General features: G+C 40.2%; 1 protein-coding gene across 3 annotated transcripts in view; it reads left to right on the top strand.

Annotated features, from left to right (window-relative positions):
* PEX6 (peroxisomal biogenesis factor 6) overlaps positions 1-19,822 on the top strand; it is a 98,062-nt gene that overhangs the window by 30,503 nt on the left and 47,737 nt on the right. For all 3 annotated transcript variants that reach the window (XR_013624531.1, XM_068129103.2, XM_068129104.2), the window contains 2 exons: positions 12,896-12,982; positions 13,413-13,515. Coding sequence is in view for 2 of the 3 variants with exons in the window: in XM_068129103.2 (XP_067985204.2) it covers positions 12,896-12,982; positions 13,413-13,515 (190 nt within the window). In the remaining variant the exon portion in view is untranslated. The remainder of the gene's footprint in view (positions 1-12,895; positions 12,983-13,412; positions 13,516-19,822) is intronic.

Below are 19,822 nucleotides of genomic sequence, written 5' to 3'. Positions count from 1 at the left end.
TGGACCTATAGCTCCATACTTAAATTGAGGTGAAAATATGCCTAAAATTCCCAAAAAATTCCACCTTAAATTATTCAGAATAAAATATTGAAAACGGCATGATTGTTATGTTTTTATGTGACCATAATATCACTTCTCCAGAAAATATAGCAATAACATGGGTATATTACACTGTTTTGACGACAACAAACTTGTAATGTGCGAGGTTGTAAAAAAACGGGGGGGGTGCTTAACTTAATTCTTTGTGTATAGTTGTATTATATCCTCAATGTTATAATCATTTAGTTTGTTTTGAAGTTTAAATAAACCGATAATGTCTTCCTTTTTAAGACCTGCATTAAAACCCTGTGAGAGTAGTTGATACTCGGGTTGAAAACTTGACTTCGTAAAAATTATTAAATTATCATAATCTAAAAAGTTGGGGGTAAGGAGCATCTTTAAAAGCAAACAGGTTTTTCCACATCCGCTTGAACCAACTATTAGACATCTCAATGAATTTGGAATGTTTTTATGGTTATTAAATTTTATCTTATTTTCCCAAACGGGTAAAAAATCATTCATTTATATATTTGGAAAACAAGTCATCCAACTTTTTTTGAGCTGTTTTAGAAACTCTACATTTTATCCTGAGTTCGGGTTTAATTTCAAAATAATTCATTATTTTATTTATGTAGTATCTTGTATTAACATTTCCATTAAAATTATTTTGAATAATAAATATCATTAAACCCTTATACATTTCCTCAATACAAAGAGTCTCTTTCCTTGTAAGAAATGGTGTATTATCACCATAATGCTTAACATTCATCTCTCTTATTAATCTTGTAAAGTAATTCATTTTTGGTTCTAATTTAAAAGAGTTATATGTTTTTTTATATTTCTTATTATCATTAATTAGAATATAATCACAGAATAAACATTGTTTATATGAATCCTCATCATTAAGCCCCACTCTATCACAAGCCGGACAATTCTCTAATTTATCATATGGAGAGTCTGGAAATTCTAAATATCCTTCAGAACTTATCATATTTATGTGGTAAATTTTTACTTAAACTAAATGCAAGTTTATTCATTAATAAATACAATATTTCAAAGCACAAAAGACAAATTTCAATCAATCTCTACTTCGGTGAAAGATATAGAAAAATATGTCAAAGATGTTAAATTGAACAAAGATAAATATGGAAATTTTTGGGTAAAACCAGTTATGGAAAATAACATGAGCCCCTCTATTTCATTTAAAGGAAGAGCTCTAACTATACCTGGAAAGACATCCATTAAAGTAAATCTAACAAAAGTTTCTCCTCTACTCCTGGCAATTTATTCAAAGCTTGAAAAAGTGATTGACCATGATACTTTGAAAAAGAATGATAAGACCATCAACAATACTCGTGGAGAAATTTGTATTTACTTTAATAATCCAAAGGGTGTAGATCTAAGTAAAATGAATGATGTTAATATTTCTGGTGAAATGTCATTTCGTTCTATGATAGTTAGAGATTATTTAAAGATAACTTTTGATATTAAAAATGTAGAGATTGAATCCGTTAATGAAAGAAAGTATATTGGTATAGATGGAAAGGTTTTTTCTGCTAATTAAATATGAGTCATTACAGCAGTGAAGATTTTACTATTTCATTGAACTCGGACGATAGTGATGATAGTATTTCATTGAACTCGGACGATGGTGATGATAGTATTTCATTGAACACAGATGATAGTTATGATACTAATAGTTTGTGCTCAAATGATAGTTATGAGAGTAGCTTTATTGATGACTCTGAGTATGATTCTGAGTATTCATGTGATAGTTATGACTTAGATGATTCTGAGTGAAAAAGTGTTTTAGTTTAAGCACAGCGATATATATAAAACGGAGCTGTAAAGCTCAAAAGTGTTTTATTTTAAGCACAGCGATATATATAAAACGGAGCTGTAAAGCTCAAAAGTGTTTTATTTTAAGCACAGTGATATATATAAAACACCACGTTTTCTCACGCAATAAATATGGTTTATTGTGATACTTGCGAGAAGGAAGTAAAATATTATAAACAACATATTCTCACCGCAAAACATACATACAACATTCTTAACAAACTTTCCCCTCTTCCACCTAAAACAAAACATTGTAAGGTCTGTAAAACAACCATCCTCAAGAAGGGGTTTTAGTGTAGCAGCATAGCAAACCTGTTGTGCATTTTGTGATACAAGCACCAAATTTGGCACAAATGTACATTAATATGTTGCGAACATTTTCAGATATTGGGCCACTTGAAATTCCGTAATTTTATTTTTCAAATTTCGTAATTTCAAATTTTTCGGGTGACACCGTCACAATTTCGGTCTTCGAGGCCGGCCGATATAGTGGGGCGGCTTAGCCCAAATATTCAAAAGAATTGTGCATTTTGTGATACAAGCACCAAATTTGGCACAAATGTACATTAATATGTTGCGAACATTGTGTGGTCAGCAATGAAGACGAGAGTCTGAATTACATGTATGCAAAAGACCTTGTGAACCAGTGAAGCAAATACACGGGTAAGCATGAATTAAATCTAGGGCATGATATAATTTCCATGATGTTTACCTCTACACTCAATGGTGGAAGGTGGTAATGTTTTGATCCCAGCTTGTCTGTTTGTCTGTTTGTCTGTTAGTCCACAAAATTCCAGACAAAGCTTGTAGTAGTGGTAGTTGTAGTGGTAGTGGTGATAACAGAAATTGTTATATAGAACTGAACTTATATTATTATTATATGCAGAAAATAACTTCATTTCTATATGCCCTGCAGTGGACAGGTTAATTGGTTTATGCACTGAAGGGGTCACCCTGGTGTGCACTGCTGTGTTCTGCCTCACTGAGTTGTTCAGGTATGATGTACTCAGCACAAGCTTCCGGTCGGCCCGGAGGTGGGGGTGCGGGGCCTGTCACGGAATGTCAAAACAAACGGCCTGCCGGGGCCGCCCAAAAGTCGGGCGTGAGGGGCGCGTCCACTAATGGAATGCCTCTCGCTTCCCAGATCGAGGGCCACGTGGTCAGGAGAACCTCGTCCCTTCCGGTCACACTTTGCCTATCGGCCGGCCTCGAAGACCGAAATTGTGACGGTGTCACCCGAAAAATTTGAAATTACGAAATTTGAAAAAATTTGAAAAAAAAAATTACGGAATTTCAAGTGGCCCAATATCTGAAAATGTTCGCAACATATTAATGTACATTTGTGCCAAATTTGGTGCTTGTTTCACAAAATGCACAATTCTTTTGAATATTTGGGCTAAGCCGCCCCACTATTTAAAGCCCATCTTAAAACTAACAAACACTTGTCAAAATTGTTTACTATTAAAAATACTGATGGTGCTTTCAAAAGACATATCAGGATTCGAATCTTTAACTTCAAACCTCCCGAACCAAAGTCTATAGTTGATGCTGTAGAAATAGTCAAACCTGCTGTTCAAACATTGATTGAAAAAACACTAAAAGAAATGAAACCACTTAAATTTTATATGGGGGTAAAATTAGAAATGACAAAGGATAAAGGAGTTATAGATACACCATACATGAGAACTGAGCCACACTTTATATCTTCATATCAAGATTTTAAAACATCAGGAGTCTATGATGAACTTATTAAACAAGAGCAAGATGTGGATAATTCAATCGTAGGAAGTGGATTCAATATAGGAAAAATTATTTACATAGACATTCATATTCTTAAATCAGACCCTCTAAAAGCTTCTTCTTACATTGATTTACCCAGTGTTATCAAAAATAGAAAAGCTGTTATCAATATCAAAAATAAAGACAATAAATGTTTTCTCTGGTCTATTTTAGCACACTTACATCCTCCACATTTTCATGATGAAAGAGTATCTCATTATAAAAAATATGAGAATACATTAAATACGAAAGATCTAAAGTTTCCGATGACTTTAAATGATATTCCTAAATTTGAAAAGATGAATAATTTATCAGTTAATGTTTATGGTCTAACAGAAACAAACAACATTCAGGTTTTAAAGCTTTCTGACAATTGTAAACAAACTCATATTAATCTTCTATATTTTAATTCAGAGGAAAATTCACATTATACATACATCAAAGATATTACAAAATTAATAAAACCACAAGTATGTAAAAGAACAAATAAAATATATATTTGTATGCGTTGTCTTAACTTCTTCCATACACAAGAAAGATTAGATAAACATTCAAATTATTGTGGTGAACATAAATCAACGGTAATCAACATGCCTAAAAAAGGCTCAAAGATCACATTCAAAGATGAAAAGAAAACAATAAAACATCCATTTGTTATATATGCTGATTTTGAAAGTATTTTAGAAAAAATTGATACTGCTTCTCCAGATCCAAAAGAATCATACACAAATAAATATCAAAAACATACTCCTTGTGGTTTTTGTTATTATATCAAATCATCCGTTGGTGATAAATATAACAAGTTAGAGATGTATAGAGGCTCAAATACCCCAGAGGAGTTTGTGAAACGACTAGAAAAAGACTGTGTTCGATTAACCAAGATAATGAGAGAAACCAATAAACCAATGTCCTTAACAAGTAAAGAAAAAAGAGAATTTATAAAAAACAATGTCTGTCATATTTGTGAGGAGAAAATTGGTAAAGGTCTAAAGGTTAGAGACCATTGTCATCTCACTGGTAAATATAGAGGTCCGGCTCATCAAAGTTGTAATATTAATTATCAACTCCCCTCTTTCATTCCTGTCTTTCTTCATAACAATGCTCATTATGATACACATCTATTTATCAAGGAACTCTCAAAGACTTCTGGAAGTATCTCAGCAATTCCAAACACGGATCAGAAATACATTTCATTCACAAAAACAATTCACACATCTCCTATTACTCATATCAGATTTCTTGATACATTTAAATTCATGGCAAGTCCATTGGCTAACTTGGTTCAAAATCTAAAAGAGTTTCCATGTCTTTCAGAGTATTTTTTAGATAAAGATTTTCTAACACAAAAGGGAATTTACCCCTATGACTATATGGACTCATTTGAGAGATTCAATGAAACACAACTTCCTTTAAAAGAAAATTTCTATAACAAATTAAATAATAGTCATATATCTGATAAAGATTATGTACACGCACAAAATGTTTGGAAAAAATATAACATTAAGAATCTTGGTGAGTATCACGATTTGTACCTCAAAACTGATGTGCTTTTGTTGGCTGATGTGTTTGAGGCTTTCAGAACAATCTGTCATTCTGGATATGGATTGGATCCTGCTCACTATTACACTGCTCCTGGATTGGCTTGGAGCGCGATGTTAAAAATGACAAAACAAGATTTGGATTTGATAACTGATGTTGATATGCTTTTGATGATTGAAAAGGCAAAGAGAGGAGGAATTTCACAAGTCTGTTCAAAGAGATATGCTAAAGCAAATAACAAGTACATTCCAAATTATGATCCATCGGTAGAGAGCTCCTACTTGATGTATTATGATGCGAACAACCTGTATGGCTGGGCAATGTCTCAGGCTCTTCCTTATGGAAAACTTAGATGGGTAAAGGAAAAAGATTACAAAAAGGTTTTACAAGATGTATGTATCTCTACACAAAAAGAATTGGATGATTCAAAAGTTGGTTATTATTTTGAGGTCAATTTGAAATATCCAGAGGAACTTCATAACCTACACAAAGATCTCCCATTTGCTTGTGAAAAGGAAAGTCCAAAGAAGGAGTGGTTAAGTGATTATCAACAATCATTTAATATAGGTGAATCAACAGAAAAATTACTTACTACATTATATAACAAGAAAAATTATGTTCTACACCAAAGAAATTTGCGACAATATTTATCAAAAGGTCTAAGAATAGAGAAGATCCATAGGGTTCTAAAGTTCAATCAAAGTCATTGGTTAAAGGGGTACATTGATTTTAATACACAAAGAAGAACAGAGTCAAAAACAGATTTTGAGAAAGACTTTTATACATTGATGAATAATGCGGTCTTTGGTAAGACCATGGAAAATGTGAGGAAAAGACAAAATATCAGACTATCAACATCTTGGAAACAAGCATCAAAACTGAGAACTTTTGTGCGATCCATTTGATTAAAGAGAGTATTGAAATGGACAAACCTATTTATATTGGAACATCAATTCTTGATTTATCAAAGTCATTAATGTATGATTACTTTTATAATAACTTGAGGAAGAAATATCAAAATGATGTTCATCTACTTTATATGGATACAGATAGTTTTATTTTGCAAATTAATACTGATGATGTTTATTCAGACATGAAAAAGGACATTAATATCTATGACACTAGTAATTACAGTCCAGAGAGTGAGTTGTTCTCTTCTAAAAATAAAACGGTGATTGGAAAGTTTAAGGATGAATTAGGAGGAAATGTCATGAGTGCACATTGGATTTTTATGTGAAAAAATATTTTTTATTTTTTCACATAAAACGGTTTTTTGCGCGCAAAAAAATTATTTTGCTATTTTCGGAGAAAAAAATAATTTCGCCCTTTTTCGGGAAAAATAAAAGAAAATGCCCTTTTTGATCGAAAATGTCTGGCAACGCTAAAAAAAATTAGGGAATTTTTCGAAATTTTAAACTGCGATCGAAATTTTTAACTGCGATCGAATTTTTTAACTGCGATCGATCTCAAAAACAAAACGTTGCGTCCACTTGCGTGCGTTGCGTCCCCAGCGTGTACAGCAGTGAGGCGGTGTACTACAGTGAGAGAGTGTACACAAAGTGTGAACAAGTCTCCTATCAAGATGAGTGCTGCTCTTCGTGACAAGTGGCTGAAGGAATTCAACGCTGGCGGCGATGGGGCCACCTTCAAGTACGTGTCGAGTGACACGGCTTTCTGTCGAGCTTGTGAAAAGACTTTCCGGGCGAAGCAGAAGTCTGAGCTGGCCCAACATGTCCGAGGAGACCGCCACAAGAGCAACTTGGCCTTGAAGAAGAAGAGGACGGTCACGCAAGCCACCATGGAGGACTTTGGTGGCGGAAAGAGGCACAAGTGCGACGTCGTGGCTCAGGAGCTGTGCCAGGCCATGCTGGCCGCTGGCATCCCATGGTCGAAATTGGAAAACCCTGCCCTCCGGTCGTTCCTGGAGAAGCACATCACTCTCCAGATCCCCGATGAAAGCTGGATTCGAAAGCACTACCTCGACAAGTGCTATGACGAGGCCTTGGCGGGGATCCGTGCCGACCTCGGACAGCAGCCCATCTGGCTGTCCGTCGACGAGACGACCGATTCGGCAGGTCGATATGTGGCCAACATCATCGCGGGACGCTTGTCCAAGGAGGGGTACTTTCGTCCCCACCTCGTCCAGTGCATGTTTCTGGAGAAGACCAACTCCGGGGAGATCGTGCGTGCAGTCAATGACACGCTGCGCTATCTTTGGCCTGATTTCAAGCCAGAGTGCCTCAAGGTCCTCGTCAGCGACGCCGCGGCCTATATGATCAAGGCTGGCCATGCCCTGAAGGAACTCTTCCCGGACTTGCTGCATGTGACTTGCGTTGCCCACGCGCTCCACCGTGTCTGCGAGACAGTCCGATAAATGTTCAAGGACGTCAACGACCTGATTGCCACGACGAAGAAGGTGTTCGTCAAAGCCCCGTCGCGTGTTGTCTTTTGGAAGGAGCAGCAGCCCAATCTTTCTCTCCCCCCGGAGCCCATTCTGACTCGGTGGGGGACGTGGATCGACGCCGCGGTGTTTTACGCCGAGCACTTCGAGGCCGTCAAGGACATTGTGGACCAGCTGAACGATGACGACGCGATGGCAATCTGGAGTGCCAAGGACCTGTTTGGAAAGGCGGACATCAAGCTCAGTTTGGTCTTCTTAAATGCCCACGTGTCGTTCATCCCGAAGATCCTTAAGCAGCTGGAGGAGGCCGGCATGGAGCTGGCCAAGGCCTTCCAGCTCCTTGATCAGGCCAAGGAGGAGCTCGAAAAGATCCGAGGCTGCCGTAAGGAGATCCTGCTCACCAAGTTCAAGGCGGTGCTGCAGCGCAATCCCGACATTGGTGTGCTGAGGACAGTGGCTTTGATCCTGGATGGAGATCAGCACGGATCTGAGGTTGGTGTGCCGGCTGGAGTCAAGCTTGCTGACATCCCCCTCTTGAGGTACTGCCCCATCGTCAGCGTCGACGTGGAAAGGTCCTTCTCCGTCTACAGAAACGTCCTCACCGACCGCCGACACCGCCTCACCAAGGAGAATATTACCAAGATAATGATTTCAAACACCTACTTTAACCGTTCCTAAAAGGGTCTTGTCAATTTCTTCTAGTCCTCTACTTATCAAACAATGCGGTTGCAATAAAGGTACCTGAACGTCATTTTTTACCTGTTTACTAGCCCAGAGTGCTTAATGTTGTGCAGGAAAAAGCTTACCATTTTTTGTTCTTTTTTTGACTGATTTCTGAAAAACTTGGTAATAATAAAAAATGAACAAAACGGGGGGGAAAAATATTTCGGGATTTTTTCACATTAAAAAAAAAAATTCCGCTTTTCAAAACATAAAAGGCCTATTTTCTTAACATAAAAATCCGTAGTCTAGTCATGAGTGAATTTGTGGGATTGAGGTCTAAGGCTTATGCTTATAAATACATTGTGAATAACGTTGAAAAAACTGATAAGAAGTTAAAAGGCATAAAGAAAAATGTCATTAAAGAAACAATAAACTTTAAGGATTATTATAACTGTTTAACAACAAAGAAAGAAGAGTTTAGAAAGATTAATGGAATAAGAAGTTATAAACATAAATTATATTCAGAAGAGGTGAATAAGAAAGCATTGGGGGCTTTTGATGATAAGAGGTTTATTTTAGAAAATGGAATTGATAGTCTCCCTTATGGTTATATAAGTATATAAGTGATAAGTTAAAAAGGGGGGTTAGGGATTTTAACGGGCTACCGCCGCCTTTTTTACTATTATATAAATGATAGAACCAAGTACCAACCAGACTAAAGAGTGGAGGTGTAATCAACCTTGGTATATAAATGGTAAACATAACGAATGTGAAAAATATCAAATAGGTATAATTGAAAAGACAACTGGTAAAACAATTTACAAAACAAATAAGAGAATTAATTTAAATACCGGTGAATTGGGTAAAAAAGATGGAAATATTTTTGAGTGGACGGAAAACTTTGATGGTTGTCAGGAAAATATATACTTTAATTTAAAAATGGTATGTGGCACTGGAGGCGCTCAAACAAGAACATTGAGGGAGGTTTACCATTTTATCTTAGCTCAGTTAAAATATCTTAATAAAGAACCAAACTCAAACATATTTTTTGTTAATATATTAGATGGTGAAGAGAGTGGCAAGAGAATTAAATTATTTCCCACGCATAAACAAATATTTGTAGGGTCGTTGTTTGAGTGGGCCAAAGATGATTCACCAGATGATATTAAGAGTAAAAGGTTAAAAGGTCCATAAGGTCAGAAGGATCACAGGTTCACACAGAAGGACCATTGTTTAAGTGGTCTAATGAATAAGGATAACATGTCAAAAGGTTAGAAGGTTCGTAAAGAACAGGGTGAGAGAAATGGAGGTGTTTAGGGGCAATGAGGGAGGGGAAAAATTAACATGTAAGTCAATGGGAAAATGAGAGTGTCCCAGAAGCAACATATATACACTACTCACGGTACTGGATCCCAGCTCCTTTGCCATGCAGGCATAACATGGCAATAAGGGAGTCAACAAAGCTTGGGTTTTCGTTCTCAGCATGATGGGGTCGGCAAAACCCAAAAAGTTGCAAGGCCAGGCCACGTCTCAGCTGATCCGTGCGAATCCGGGCACCACATGCGCAGCCATTTGCCTCACCAAAGCTGCCGTGCATGGTTCGGTTCTCATTTCCATCGAGGCCATTGTATTTGGCGTGTTCCTCGATCCCATTGGTGTGCCTCGATCCCATTGGTGTGGTCCGTGGTCCTCAATCCCATCTCTCTCATCCTTAACGGTCGAGGTCCTGCAAGTGGAGATCCGCCAAAGCTCGGGCCCTATCCTCATGACAGCACAGGGGCCACAAGTCCCACCAAGCTGCTGGGCCAGGCCATGTCACAAATGCATGTTGAATGACATGATATCAGGCACCTCATAGCATCTCGTCTCATTAAATCTGCTGTTTTCGTGCCAGTCTTCACTGCTTTTGAAACTGATGTATTCAACGCATCCCTCGGTCCTCTCTGTCCCAGGCAAGAGGGAGGTGGCAAATCATGCCACTGCCTTCGCCGCCGCCATCTTGTGTAATCATATGTGCGTATGTCTAGTTGGTTGTTATCTCCATAATTTGGGCTTTAGAAGATGGAATGGAGTCCTCCCAGAACTCGAAGTATCCACCTCCGCTTCTGTGAAGGATTGCGATTCATGGGTTAAGTTGTGAAGTTGTGTTGTTCTCAGAGTTTTGTTCCAAGGGCTCTTTTCAGGATCGTCGCTGAGCCCTATACAGCCTCCAACTGTAGTTTGTTTGTGGTAATGTTCCCAGGGATGGTTTTTAAGATCTCTGTAAGGTTCTTCTTTATCATTCCCATTGCCCCAATTATCACTGGTACAATTTCAGCGCTCTTCAGCTTCTAGGATCTTTTCACTTCATTCTTGAGGTCTTGGTATTTGGTCATTTTCTTGATTTCTACATTATTTAGGCCAAAATCTCTGGGTATTGATATCTCAATCAGCAATGCTGTCTTTTCCTTTTTGTTCCTGAGTACTATGTTCTGTCGCAATGCTTTATTTTCTATGTTCATGCTGGATGGGATCATTAGCTCATACGTGAGCATTCTGTCTTTTCAATGATGGCTTTTGGTTCATGTTTCCATGAGTTTTGTGGAACGGGGATATTGCAATTTCTGCAGATATGCCAGTGGATTACTCCACATACCTTGTTGTGCCTTTGGGTGTACATCTGCTCTGACATGAGTTGTTTTTTAAATATCCCAGTAGGAGGTGACTCGTGCTTTCTGTTTCTACCTTGCAGAACCTACACTTGTCTGATTGACTCAGTCCTGCCATCTTTTTTAATCCATTGGTGTCGTGTCCTTTGTCTTGAGCATTAATAAATGATTCGTTCTCCGTCCCAGTTGAGCTGACCTCTTCTTAGCCATTCCAGTGATCCTTCTTTGTCTATCTCCAATCTGTCCAACTCTTCTTTTATTTTCCCCTGCTCTTTTGTATTTCTCCCAGTTGTCACTATATATCTGCTGGTATTTCATCTTGTATTTTTCTTTTGTCTTTTTTGCAATTGTTTGGGCTCTATTCGTTGCTGTTTCAGTTTGGTGCATGACATCTTCATCTTCGTTTTTGGAAGTTTTTTGCAAGGTGTGTGTGTGTTGAATGGAAATAATTAAATAAATATCAATTTGTTGTCAGAGTCCACGAGTTAATTACATAAAAGTAATCCATGGCCTACTGTTTCTTTTCTTTTTTTCTAAAAGAACTTTTTTGACCTTATTTCAAATTTTTTATTGCTGAATTTCACTGCCTATGAAACAATCATCAGCTGGGAGTCTTAAGAGAGCAATGATGTTAATTAGAGATTCTGTAGTTGCATTCATCCATGAGCTGTTTAGCCTGGGTTTGCATTTGGGCCAGATATAACTCACCCTGTTGTTTTGCAGGCAGGGTGATACATCACCGTGCCCGCCGTCCTACGAATGGACGTTAAACTGGATGTTCTATCTGTTAGCATTATTTGGAGGTCGTAAGAGATTCTACGGGTGTTCATGAAGAATTATCAAATTATAGCCAGCAGCTTGGCTATAGTTCAAATTCGTGGCTGTACTGTGGGTATCAAGGTGTGTTCAACTGCAGCCTCCGTTGGCTCCCTGCTGCTCCTAACTCCACATCTCTCTCTCTCTCTCTCTCTCTCTCTCTCTCTCTCTCTCTCTCTCTCTCTCTCTCTCTCTCTCTCTCTCTCTCTCTGCCCTGGTACTGCCACACTCTCGGTACTACCCCATACCCTCTGGTACTGCCACACTTTGGACTGTGAATCTCCCTGCACTACTCATCAGTATCTGTGCATGGCCTTTTAATACCTCCCTCTGCGGCTATGTCCGACATCCTCCCCAGAATCCAGTCCACCCAAGCACTCAAAAGTGTGACGACCATTTAACATCCCTGATGAACTCCAGTAACAACTGGAAATAAGTAAGAAATTGAATCAGCACACCTCACCGCACTCTCAGTACCATAGCATAGTTCAGAAATCAGATTAATCAGCTTTGGTGGCACCCCACGAAGACCGAGGATTCTCTAGAGGGCATCTGATTCACCAAATTGAACGCTTGTGCCTGTGCTTTGAACGCCAGAGGACAATGTGCCAAAAGGCCAAAGGACAATGTGCCAAAGGACAAAGTGTCATATGACAAAAAGGACAATGTGCCAAAACTATTTACGATCCTCTTTGGTATCTTTCCTCAGCTCTGCGAATTTGTCATTTCCATTTTTGTTTTGCCACGTAATAGGAAGTACGTCCGCCCCAAATGAATAATGAATCACCACCACCCCCCACTTCCCGGCCCCCCACCTTTCTCATGCTGTGAGTATACCAACCAAAGTTTCAATTTAAATATGGCTTTTTAGAATGTAATTTATTGTAATTTCACAACTATTATACTTCTTCTTTTTTTTTTTTTTACATCTGCCACCAAAGGTGGATGGAGGTTATGTTTTCACTCCTGCCAGTCTGTATGTGAACAGGATATCTCAAAAGGTTGTGGATGGATTCGGAAAAAATCTGGTGGACAGGTTGGGTGTGTGACGAGGACAAATTGATTAGATTTTGGTTCAGATCTGGATACAGATCCGGCCTCTGGTGGATAGAAAACATAAACTGTTCAGGCCGCCGGAGGTATTCTTATTCCTGTTCATTTGTGCTGCCAGGTTGCTTTGTGTGGGGGACGTGATTTCGGCGTCGACATTGGGCCGGGAAGCCTTCCTGGATGCAAGCAAGGGTTTGACCCCAGAAGGGTACATCTCATTGCACGGCTTGTGTAGATACCTTCCCCACTCCCCCATCCACCAATTTACAGGAATCATGTGCCCAAATCTTCTTCTTCAATCAATTCTTCTTCTTCTTCATGTGCCCAAATCAGATAAATGTCAGAGCAGAGTGCCCCGATTGACATTTTTCTTCTGTATTCTATTTTAGAAAATAATGACTAATGACCTTTCTAATCCTCCTCATGATGTTGAAGCACTGAATCCCCGGTTCGTTATTAGGGAGAAGTTTTCTACTTGTGTGTTTAATACCCCCCCCGCCCCCCCGCCCCCCGCCCCTCTCCCCCCCGTGTAAAACATCATTGCATTTTCAGAAAATTTACATGATGTGTATTCGGTTGTATTTTGACCTTATAGATCTTGTCGATTGACGTGCAATGCACATACATATTGTACACAGCTGGCCGATGCTGTATTACAAGGTTCTGCATGTTCAGGGTTCTGAGGATGCGAATGGAAACACGGGATACCTGGTTGACACAGAACACACTTCCCTTTATCAGGTGAGTCATTGCACAAAGTTATATGAGGAAAGAAAGGGGCCATTTGGCCCACTGTGCTCATCTCAAATTCACATCCCACGATGTGTTTGCTTGATTTAATCTGTCACTAAATTTAACTCTCCATCTGTCGCATCCCATTATACTGGCCAACCTATCTCATTTCATCTATTGACAGGACCATTGCAGCCTTGGGATTTGCCTAAAGACCTGCTTTTACAAAATATTCCATCGGATCTTTTGTGTACACCTAATCACAGAGAAGACAGTACCTTTATTTCCTCTTCCTCAGACAACTTGCTTCCTAATGAAGCCCATTCTTCTGGCTCCGCACCACAATAGGGTGGTCCAAAAATTTGAAGATTGGATTTTCATTTCTCCACAAGCCTGCCCCTATTCCTATTGTAGAAAGTAGTTTGTGGTGAAACTTTGAGCTTGATAGGACAATATTTAGAGGTTGCTCAAAATGTTGACAAATGTTAATGAATAATAAGATACAGTATTTTTAGCATCATACATCAATTCATAGATAATTATCTATTTTCAATTACTTAAATTATTTATTATTGTTCGCTTGCACTTGTCTTCAATGGTATGACCAATAGATTGTGCAAAAGCACTGACCACAAACATAGCATGCCAATCTGAGAGACTCACTCTGTCCAGAGTTGCCACTATTGCTGGAGTGATCACCTTGATGGGAGCCCCTTTTTCACCTGTTTGGCAGAAGATGGACTTTGGAGTTTGAATTCATTGTCCCCTGAATCGGAGCTTTCAATCTCAGACTCATCATCATCATCATCAACCACAGCCGATGTTGATGGAACAGATTGCATTGCTGTTCGAGTCTCAGCAGCATGTTTATTCTTTCTTTTATCTTAATTCTCAAGCCTGATACGCTTTCTGTTCTCCTTCACTGCCAGAGTGTTGTCCACAGATCCCATACGGGAACTTTAGGGATCCTCACGCCGCATGATACGGAATGCTTTGTCTTCTTCATTCGTCATTTTCTCAAGCGCATCATTTGGTGAGATATCGAAGAGGGATTGAAGATCATCTTTGAACATCTGCTCCTTAACTCTATAGTTTTCGAATGTCTTGGTTCTATTTTTCTTTACCAGTTTGTAGGCATCATACAACTTCAAAAGTTGGCGCTCACAGGAATCTACTCTCTGCACTGGAATTCGTGCTTTCCCCCAGTATGCACACACAGCTTGTACACTAAGTTTGGCACTTTCACGAACTGTATGGCGTTCTTGTATGTGATGGTACACCATTCTCTGCAATGTGTGTCCTTTGGTCGGTGGTCCCCCACATATTATTTCTTTTTCAGACTTGCCCAGCAACCAAACTGAAAGAGCTGCGAGTTTCTGCCATCTGAATAAAACAGGATAAATTAAAAATGTTATTTTTTGAGCAACCTCTAAATAAGTTCCAATTGACCTCATATTTGGTTCATATTATCTTTATAAACATAGGAACAAGGGCAGCCTTGTGGAGCATGGATTTTTAATAGTATTAAATATTACATATATCTGTGGACCACCATAACCAGAATGGCAGTTTTAGTTATTCCACCCCAAGTTCTCAACAAGTCAGGGGCAAATATGCTACTAATAGCTGTCCTACTTCACATAAATGATCATGCACATTGCCAAATTTCCATTTGCTGTGGATGCCAAAAGGATTTGTAACGGAGCCAGGAAAACGGTGCACACAGTTCAACTCCACATGAAGTGTTATTTATTTATTTTTCTTTTCAGGAGTGAGGCTCATGGCAAAGCAAGGTAGAACTAACAGTGAGCCAAACATCAAGGGAATGAACGAATAGGAAAAGAGGAGGAGGAAGAGGTGAGGAAACACTAAAACTACCATGTAAGACAGTTGCGTAATATAGATCATTGGACAGAAGAAAGGATGACGAGATGGCGGTGCGAAAGAGTTAGACAAAACAGACTCTGGAAGGCACTTCCATAGATGGATGAAGCCTGGATTTTGAAAGCTTAACCAGGGGATGAGGGGTGGTTACTTTAAGAACACCTTCATCCTGGAGTAGATAGGGAGAACCAAGGAACAGAAAACAGAGGGAGCATTATCGGAACATTTACGGTAGACAACATGTAGAGACCACTGACCTGCCTACAATGTGAGAGCAGCAGACCCTGTGCTTTGGCCTTATCGCATGAAATTCCAATACTTTTGAGAGCTTTAAGTTCTACAGAACCCATGAGAGAGATGTGATGCTGGGACACCAGCCCATAGCAGAGAGAACAGAGAGCAGGCCTTGTGGACTGTGAGCACCTCCGATTTCCCAAAGTAAAGACTTGAATCGACATAGGATACCCAATCAGCTTTGGAGGCCAGCCTTGCTATGTGGTCCACCCAGGAAAAGTCATGGCTGATGGTGAGGCCTAGAAGATACCCTATCTACTGCTGACTTTGGAGGCCAGCCTTGCTACGTGGTCCACCCAGGAAAAGTCATGGCTGATGGTGAGGCCTAGAAGATACCCAATCTACTGCTGACTTTGGAGGCCAGCCTTGCTATGTGGTCCACCCAGGAAAGGTCATGGCTGATGGTGAGGCCTAGAAGATACCCAATCTACAGCTGGCTTTGGAGGCCAGCCTTGCTATGTGGTCCACCCAGGAAACGTCATGGCTGATGGTGAGGCCTAGAAGATACCCAATCGACAGCTGGCTTTGGAGGCCAGCCTTGCTATGTGGTCCACCCAGGAAAAGTCATGGCTGATGGTGAGGCCTAGAAGATACCCAATCTACAGCTGGCTTTGGAGGCCAGCCTTGCTACGTGGTCCACCCAGGAAAGGTCATGGCTGATGTTGAGGCATTGAATGAACCTCTTCTAGTGTATGACCAAGGAAATAGATGGGTGGGTTCATTTGACGATCCTTTTCTGAGCAATTATGGTGAGACTGTGAGACTTTCCAGTTTTTAATATATTTTATTATGTTTTTAATATTTGATTTTTTGACAAAGATTAATTGATTCGATTTTGGTGACGATCCAGATCTGGATCCGGATACGATAAGTTTTTTAATTTTCAAGTGAATCTTCACCATTGAGAGATGGGGCCAAAACGATATATAACACGATATCTCAAAAAGTTGTGGACAGATTATGACAAAACTTGGTGGATGCGTTGAGTAGGTGGCGAGAACAAGCCGATTAAATTTTGGTTCAGGCCTGGATGCAGATCCGGCCTATCAGTAGGATATAAAAATTAAACTGTTCAGCCTGATGGAGGTATGCTCGCTACTGGTTGCCATGCCAGCTACCCTGCTCATGCGAAGCGAAAAGCGCGGTTAAGCTATTTAGTTCATGTCATCAATCTGTCTACAAACATCATTTTAAGATTGAGGTATAACTTAATTTGTATGGAATGTTATATTTTGAACACGAATCGGAAAACAGACCTGCAGTTGAGTAGTACTTTGTCCCTGAATTCATCACAATCGCACATATGCAGAGAGGAGTGAGATCTTCTTTTTCTTTTTTTTTCTTTTTTACTCAGTCTTCCTGTTTGGTAGGAAAACAAAATTGAAAATCATTCCAAATAAGAAACTTGCGCTTTTTAAGGATGTCGTAAAGGTCACGCACAACAGGCACGGATAATCAGAGTTAGCGACTCGAGTGGAAAAATTTTGCGATTTGACGAAATGGACTTGAGACTTGGGACTTGGTGTTTGGGGACTTGTAAATTTGCTTATAAATTGCAGGTGACTTGAGTTTATAATGACTTGTTGATGCTCGGAAGATAATTAATCATAAAATTAATCGGATTAAAACGGGATTTAAAATATATGATTAAATGATTTTCAGTTATCAACATGTGCAGCTCGCCAGAGCTCACAACTGCCAGGATGCACACAGTTCCCCACTCGGGCTAAAGGGAGTGTCCACTCTCCCGACAGCACAGAGCACACCATGTCCAAGTGGAAAGCACCGGTCTAGCAGTCTTACCAGCGTGGAATCGTGGGAAGCACCAGTCCATCAGTCTTACCAGCGTGGAATCGTGGGAAGCACCGGTCTAGCAGTCTTACCAGTGTGGAATCGTGGGAAGCACCGGTCTAGCAGTCTTACCAGCATGGAATCGTGGGAAGCACCAGTCCATCAGTCTTACCAGCGTGGAATCGTGGGAAGCACCGGTCTAGCAGTCTTACCAGCGTCGAATCGTGGGAAGCACCGGTCTAGCAGTCTTACCAGTGTGGAATCGTGGGAAGCACCGGTCTAGCAGTCTTACCAGTGTGGAATCGTGGGAAGCACCGGTCTAGCAGTCTTACCAGCATGGAATCGTGGGAAGCACCGGTCTAGCAGTCTTACCAGCGTCGAATCGTGGGAAGCACCGGTCTAGCAGTCTTACCAGTGTGGAATCGTGGGAAGCACCGGTCTAGCAGTCTTACCAGCGTGTAATCGTGGGAAGCACCAGTCTAGCAGTCTTACCAGCATGGAATCGTGGGAAGCACCAGTCTAACAGTCTTACCAGCGTGTAATCGTGGGAAGCACCAGTCTAGCAGTCTTACCAGCGTGGAATTGTAGGAAGCACCAGTCTAGCAGTCTTACCAGTGTGGAATCGTGGGAAGCACCGGTCTAGCAGTCTTACCAGCATGGCATCGTGGGAAGCACCGGTCTAGCAGTCTTACCAGCGTGGAATCGTGGGATGCACCAGTCTAACAGTCTTACCAGCGTGTAATCGTGGGAAGCACCAGTCCAGCAGTCTTACCAGCATGGAATCGTTAGAAGCACCATTCTAGCAGTCTTACCAGCGTGGACTTGTAGGAAGCACCAGTCCAGCAGTCTTACCAGCATGGAATCGTGAGAAGCACCCGTCTAGCAGTCTTACCAGCATGGAATCGTGAGAAGCACCTGTCTAGCAGTCTTACCAGCATGGAATCGTGAGAAGCACCCGTCTAGCAGTCTTGTAGAAAGGATGAACATTTGTCCCGAATTGTAGAAACCTTACATCTTTAATTGTAAATTATATCACGACTTATCTTTTAAAAAGAAAAAACATAAAAAGTACGGGATCTTAAAAAATAACAATTTAAGTTAATAAGTTATATGTTTCATTTTAACGTACATAATAAATATACAAGTAAATTATAAAAATCTCCTTACCCGTTCCTTACTTCCAACACATGCATGCTCTGACGGCCGATCACAGGGCTGGCTTATAGGCTGCACTTGTGTGGTTTTAATTTATTCATGACGGCGGTAAACTTTCCCATCGTGATTGCATTCGGATTTAACAGACATTAATTTTTTTCTGGGAACAAATCAAAAAAATGTCCACTTAACTGTACAAGTTACCAAATAAAAACTTGAGCTAAATATGTTTTCACAATATACATTGCGATATATGAAGCCCTGATTTTAATTCCCTTATAGCTTGTACTCGACTTGGTTTATAAGTAAATGTGGGACTTGACACAAGTTGAAGTAATACTACGCTGACTTGAGACTTGACCCTAGGGACTTGAGATTTGACTTGAGACTTGACCCTAGGGACTTGAGATTTGACTTGAGACTTGCCTTCAAAGACTTGAGATTTGGCTTGAGACCTGCCTTCAAAGACTTGAGACTTACCTTTAAAGACTTGAGACTTGCCTTCAAAGACTTGAGATTCGGCTTGAGATTTGCCTTCAAAGACTTGAGACTTGCCTTCAAAGACTTGAGATTTGACTTGAGACTTGCCTTCAAAGACTTGAGACTTGCCTTTAAAGACTTGAGACTTGCCCTCAAAGACTTTAAACTTGCCCTCAAAGACTTGAGACTTGCCTTCAAAGACTTGAGATTTGACTTGAGACTTGCCTTCAAAGACTTGAGACTTGACTTGAGATTTGCCTTCAAAGCAGTCTCCTTCAAATTTGCCTTCAAATTTCAGAATCATTGGAATCTCCCGTGATGAAGCTAACTCCAAGGGCCTCTCACTCACTCACCGCAGGCAGGTTGGTGGTCTTTCCGTCTTCTACCGACTCCTCTCCGGCCTTGCCCCCCCAGCTCTCTCTGGGCTCTGTCCCGCAAATATTCCTACAGGTCGCACAAGATCTGCCTGCAACCCTCTTATGGTTAAACTGCCAAAATCAAGACTCTCTGCTCACCTTCACTCCTCTTTTCTCCCACCACTGGAACAAACTCCCTCATTCTCTTCAATCCCACTCCACCCTCCAGGTCTTTAAAACAGCTGTTCACCACCATCTCTTATCTTCCCCCATCCAAAACCTTGATCTTTTCTACCCCCGCTAATTTCACCCCAATTCCACTTTTTTGAAATACCAACTTCTGTCCTGGAAGTCCT

The sequence above is a fragment of the Myxine glutinosa genome, chromosome 9 (genome assembly GCF_964187855.1).
Source record: "Myxine glutinosa chromosome 9, kmMyxGlut1.1, whole genome shotgun sequence".
NCBI classification, from domain to species: Eukaryota; Metazoa; Chordata; class Myxini; order Myxiniformes; family Myxinidae; genus Myxine; species Myxine glutinosa.
Note: the sequence above shows the minus strand (reverse complement) of the source record. Positions and strands in the feature narration are given on the sequence as shown.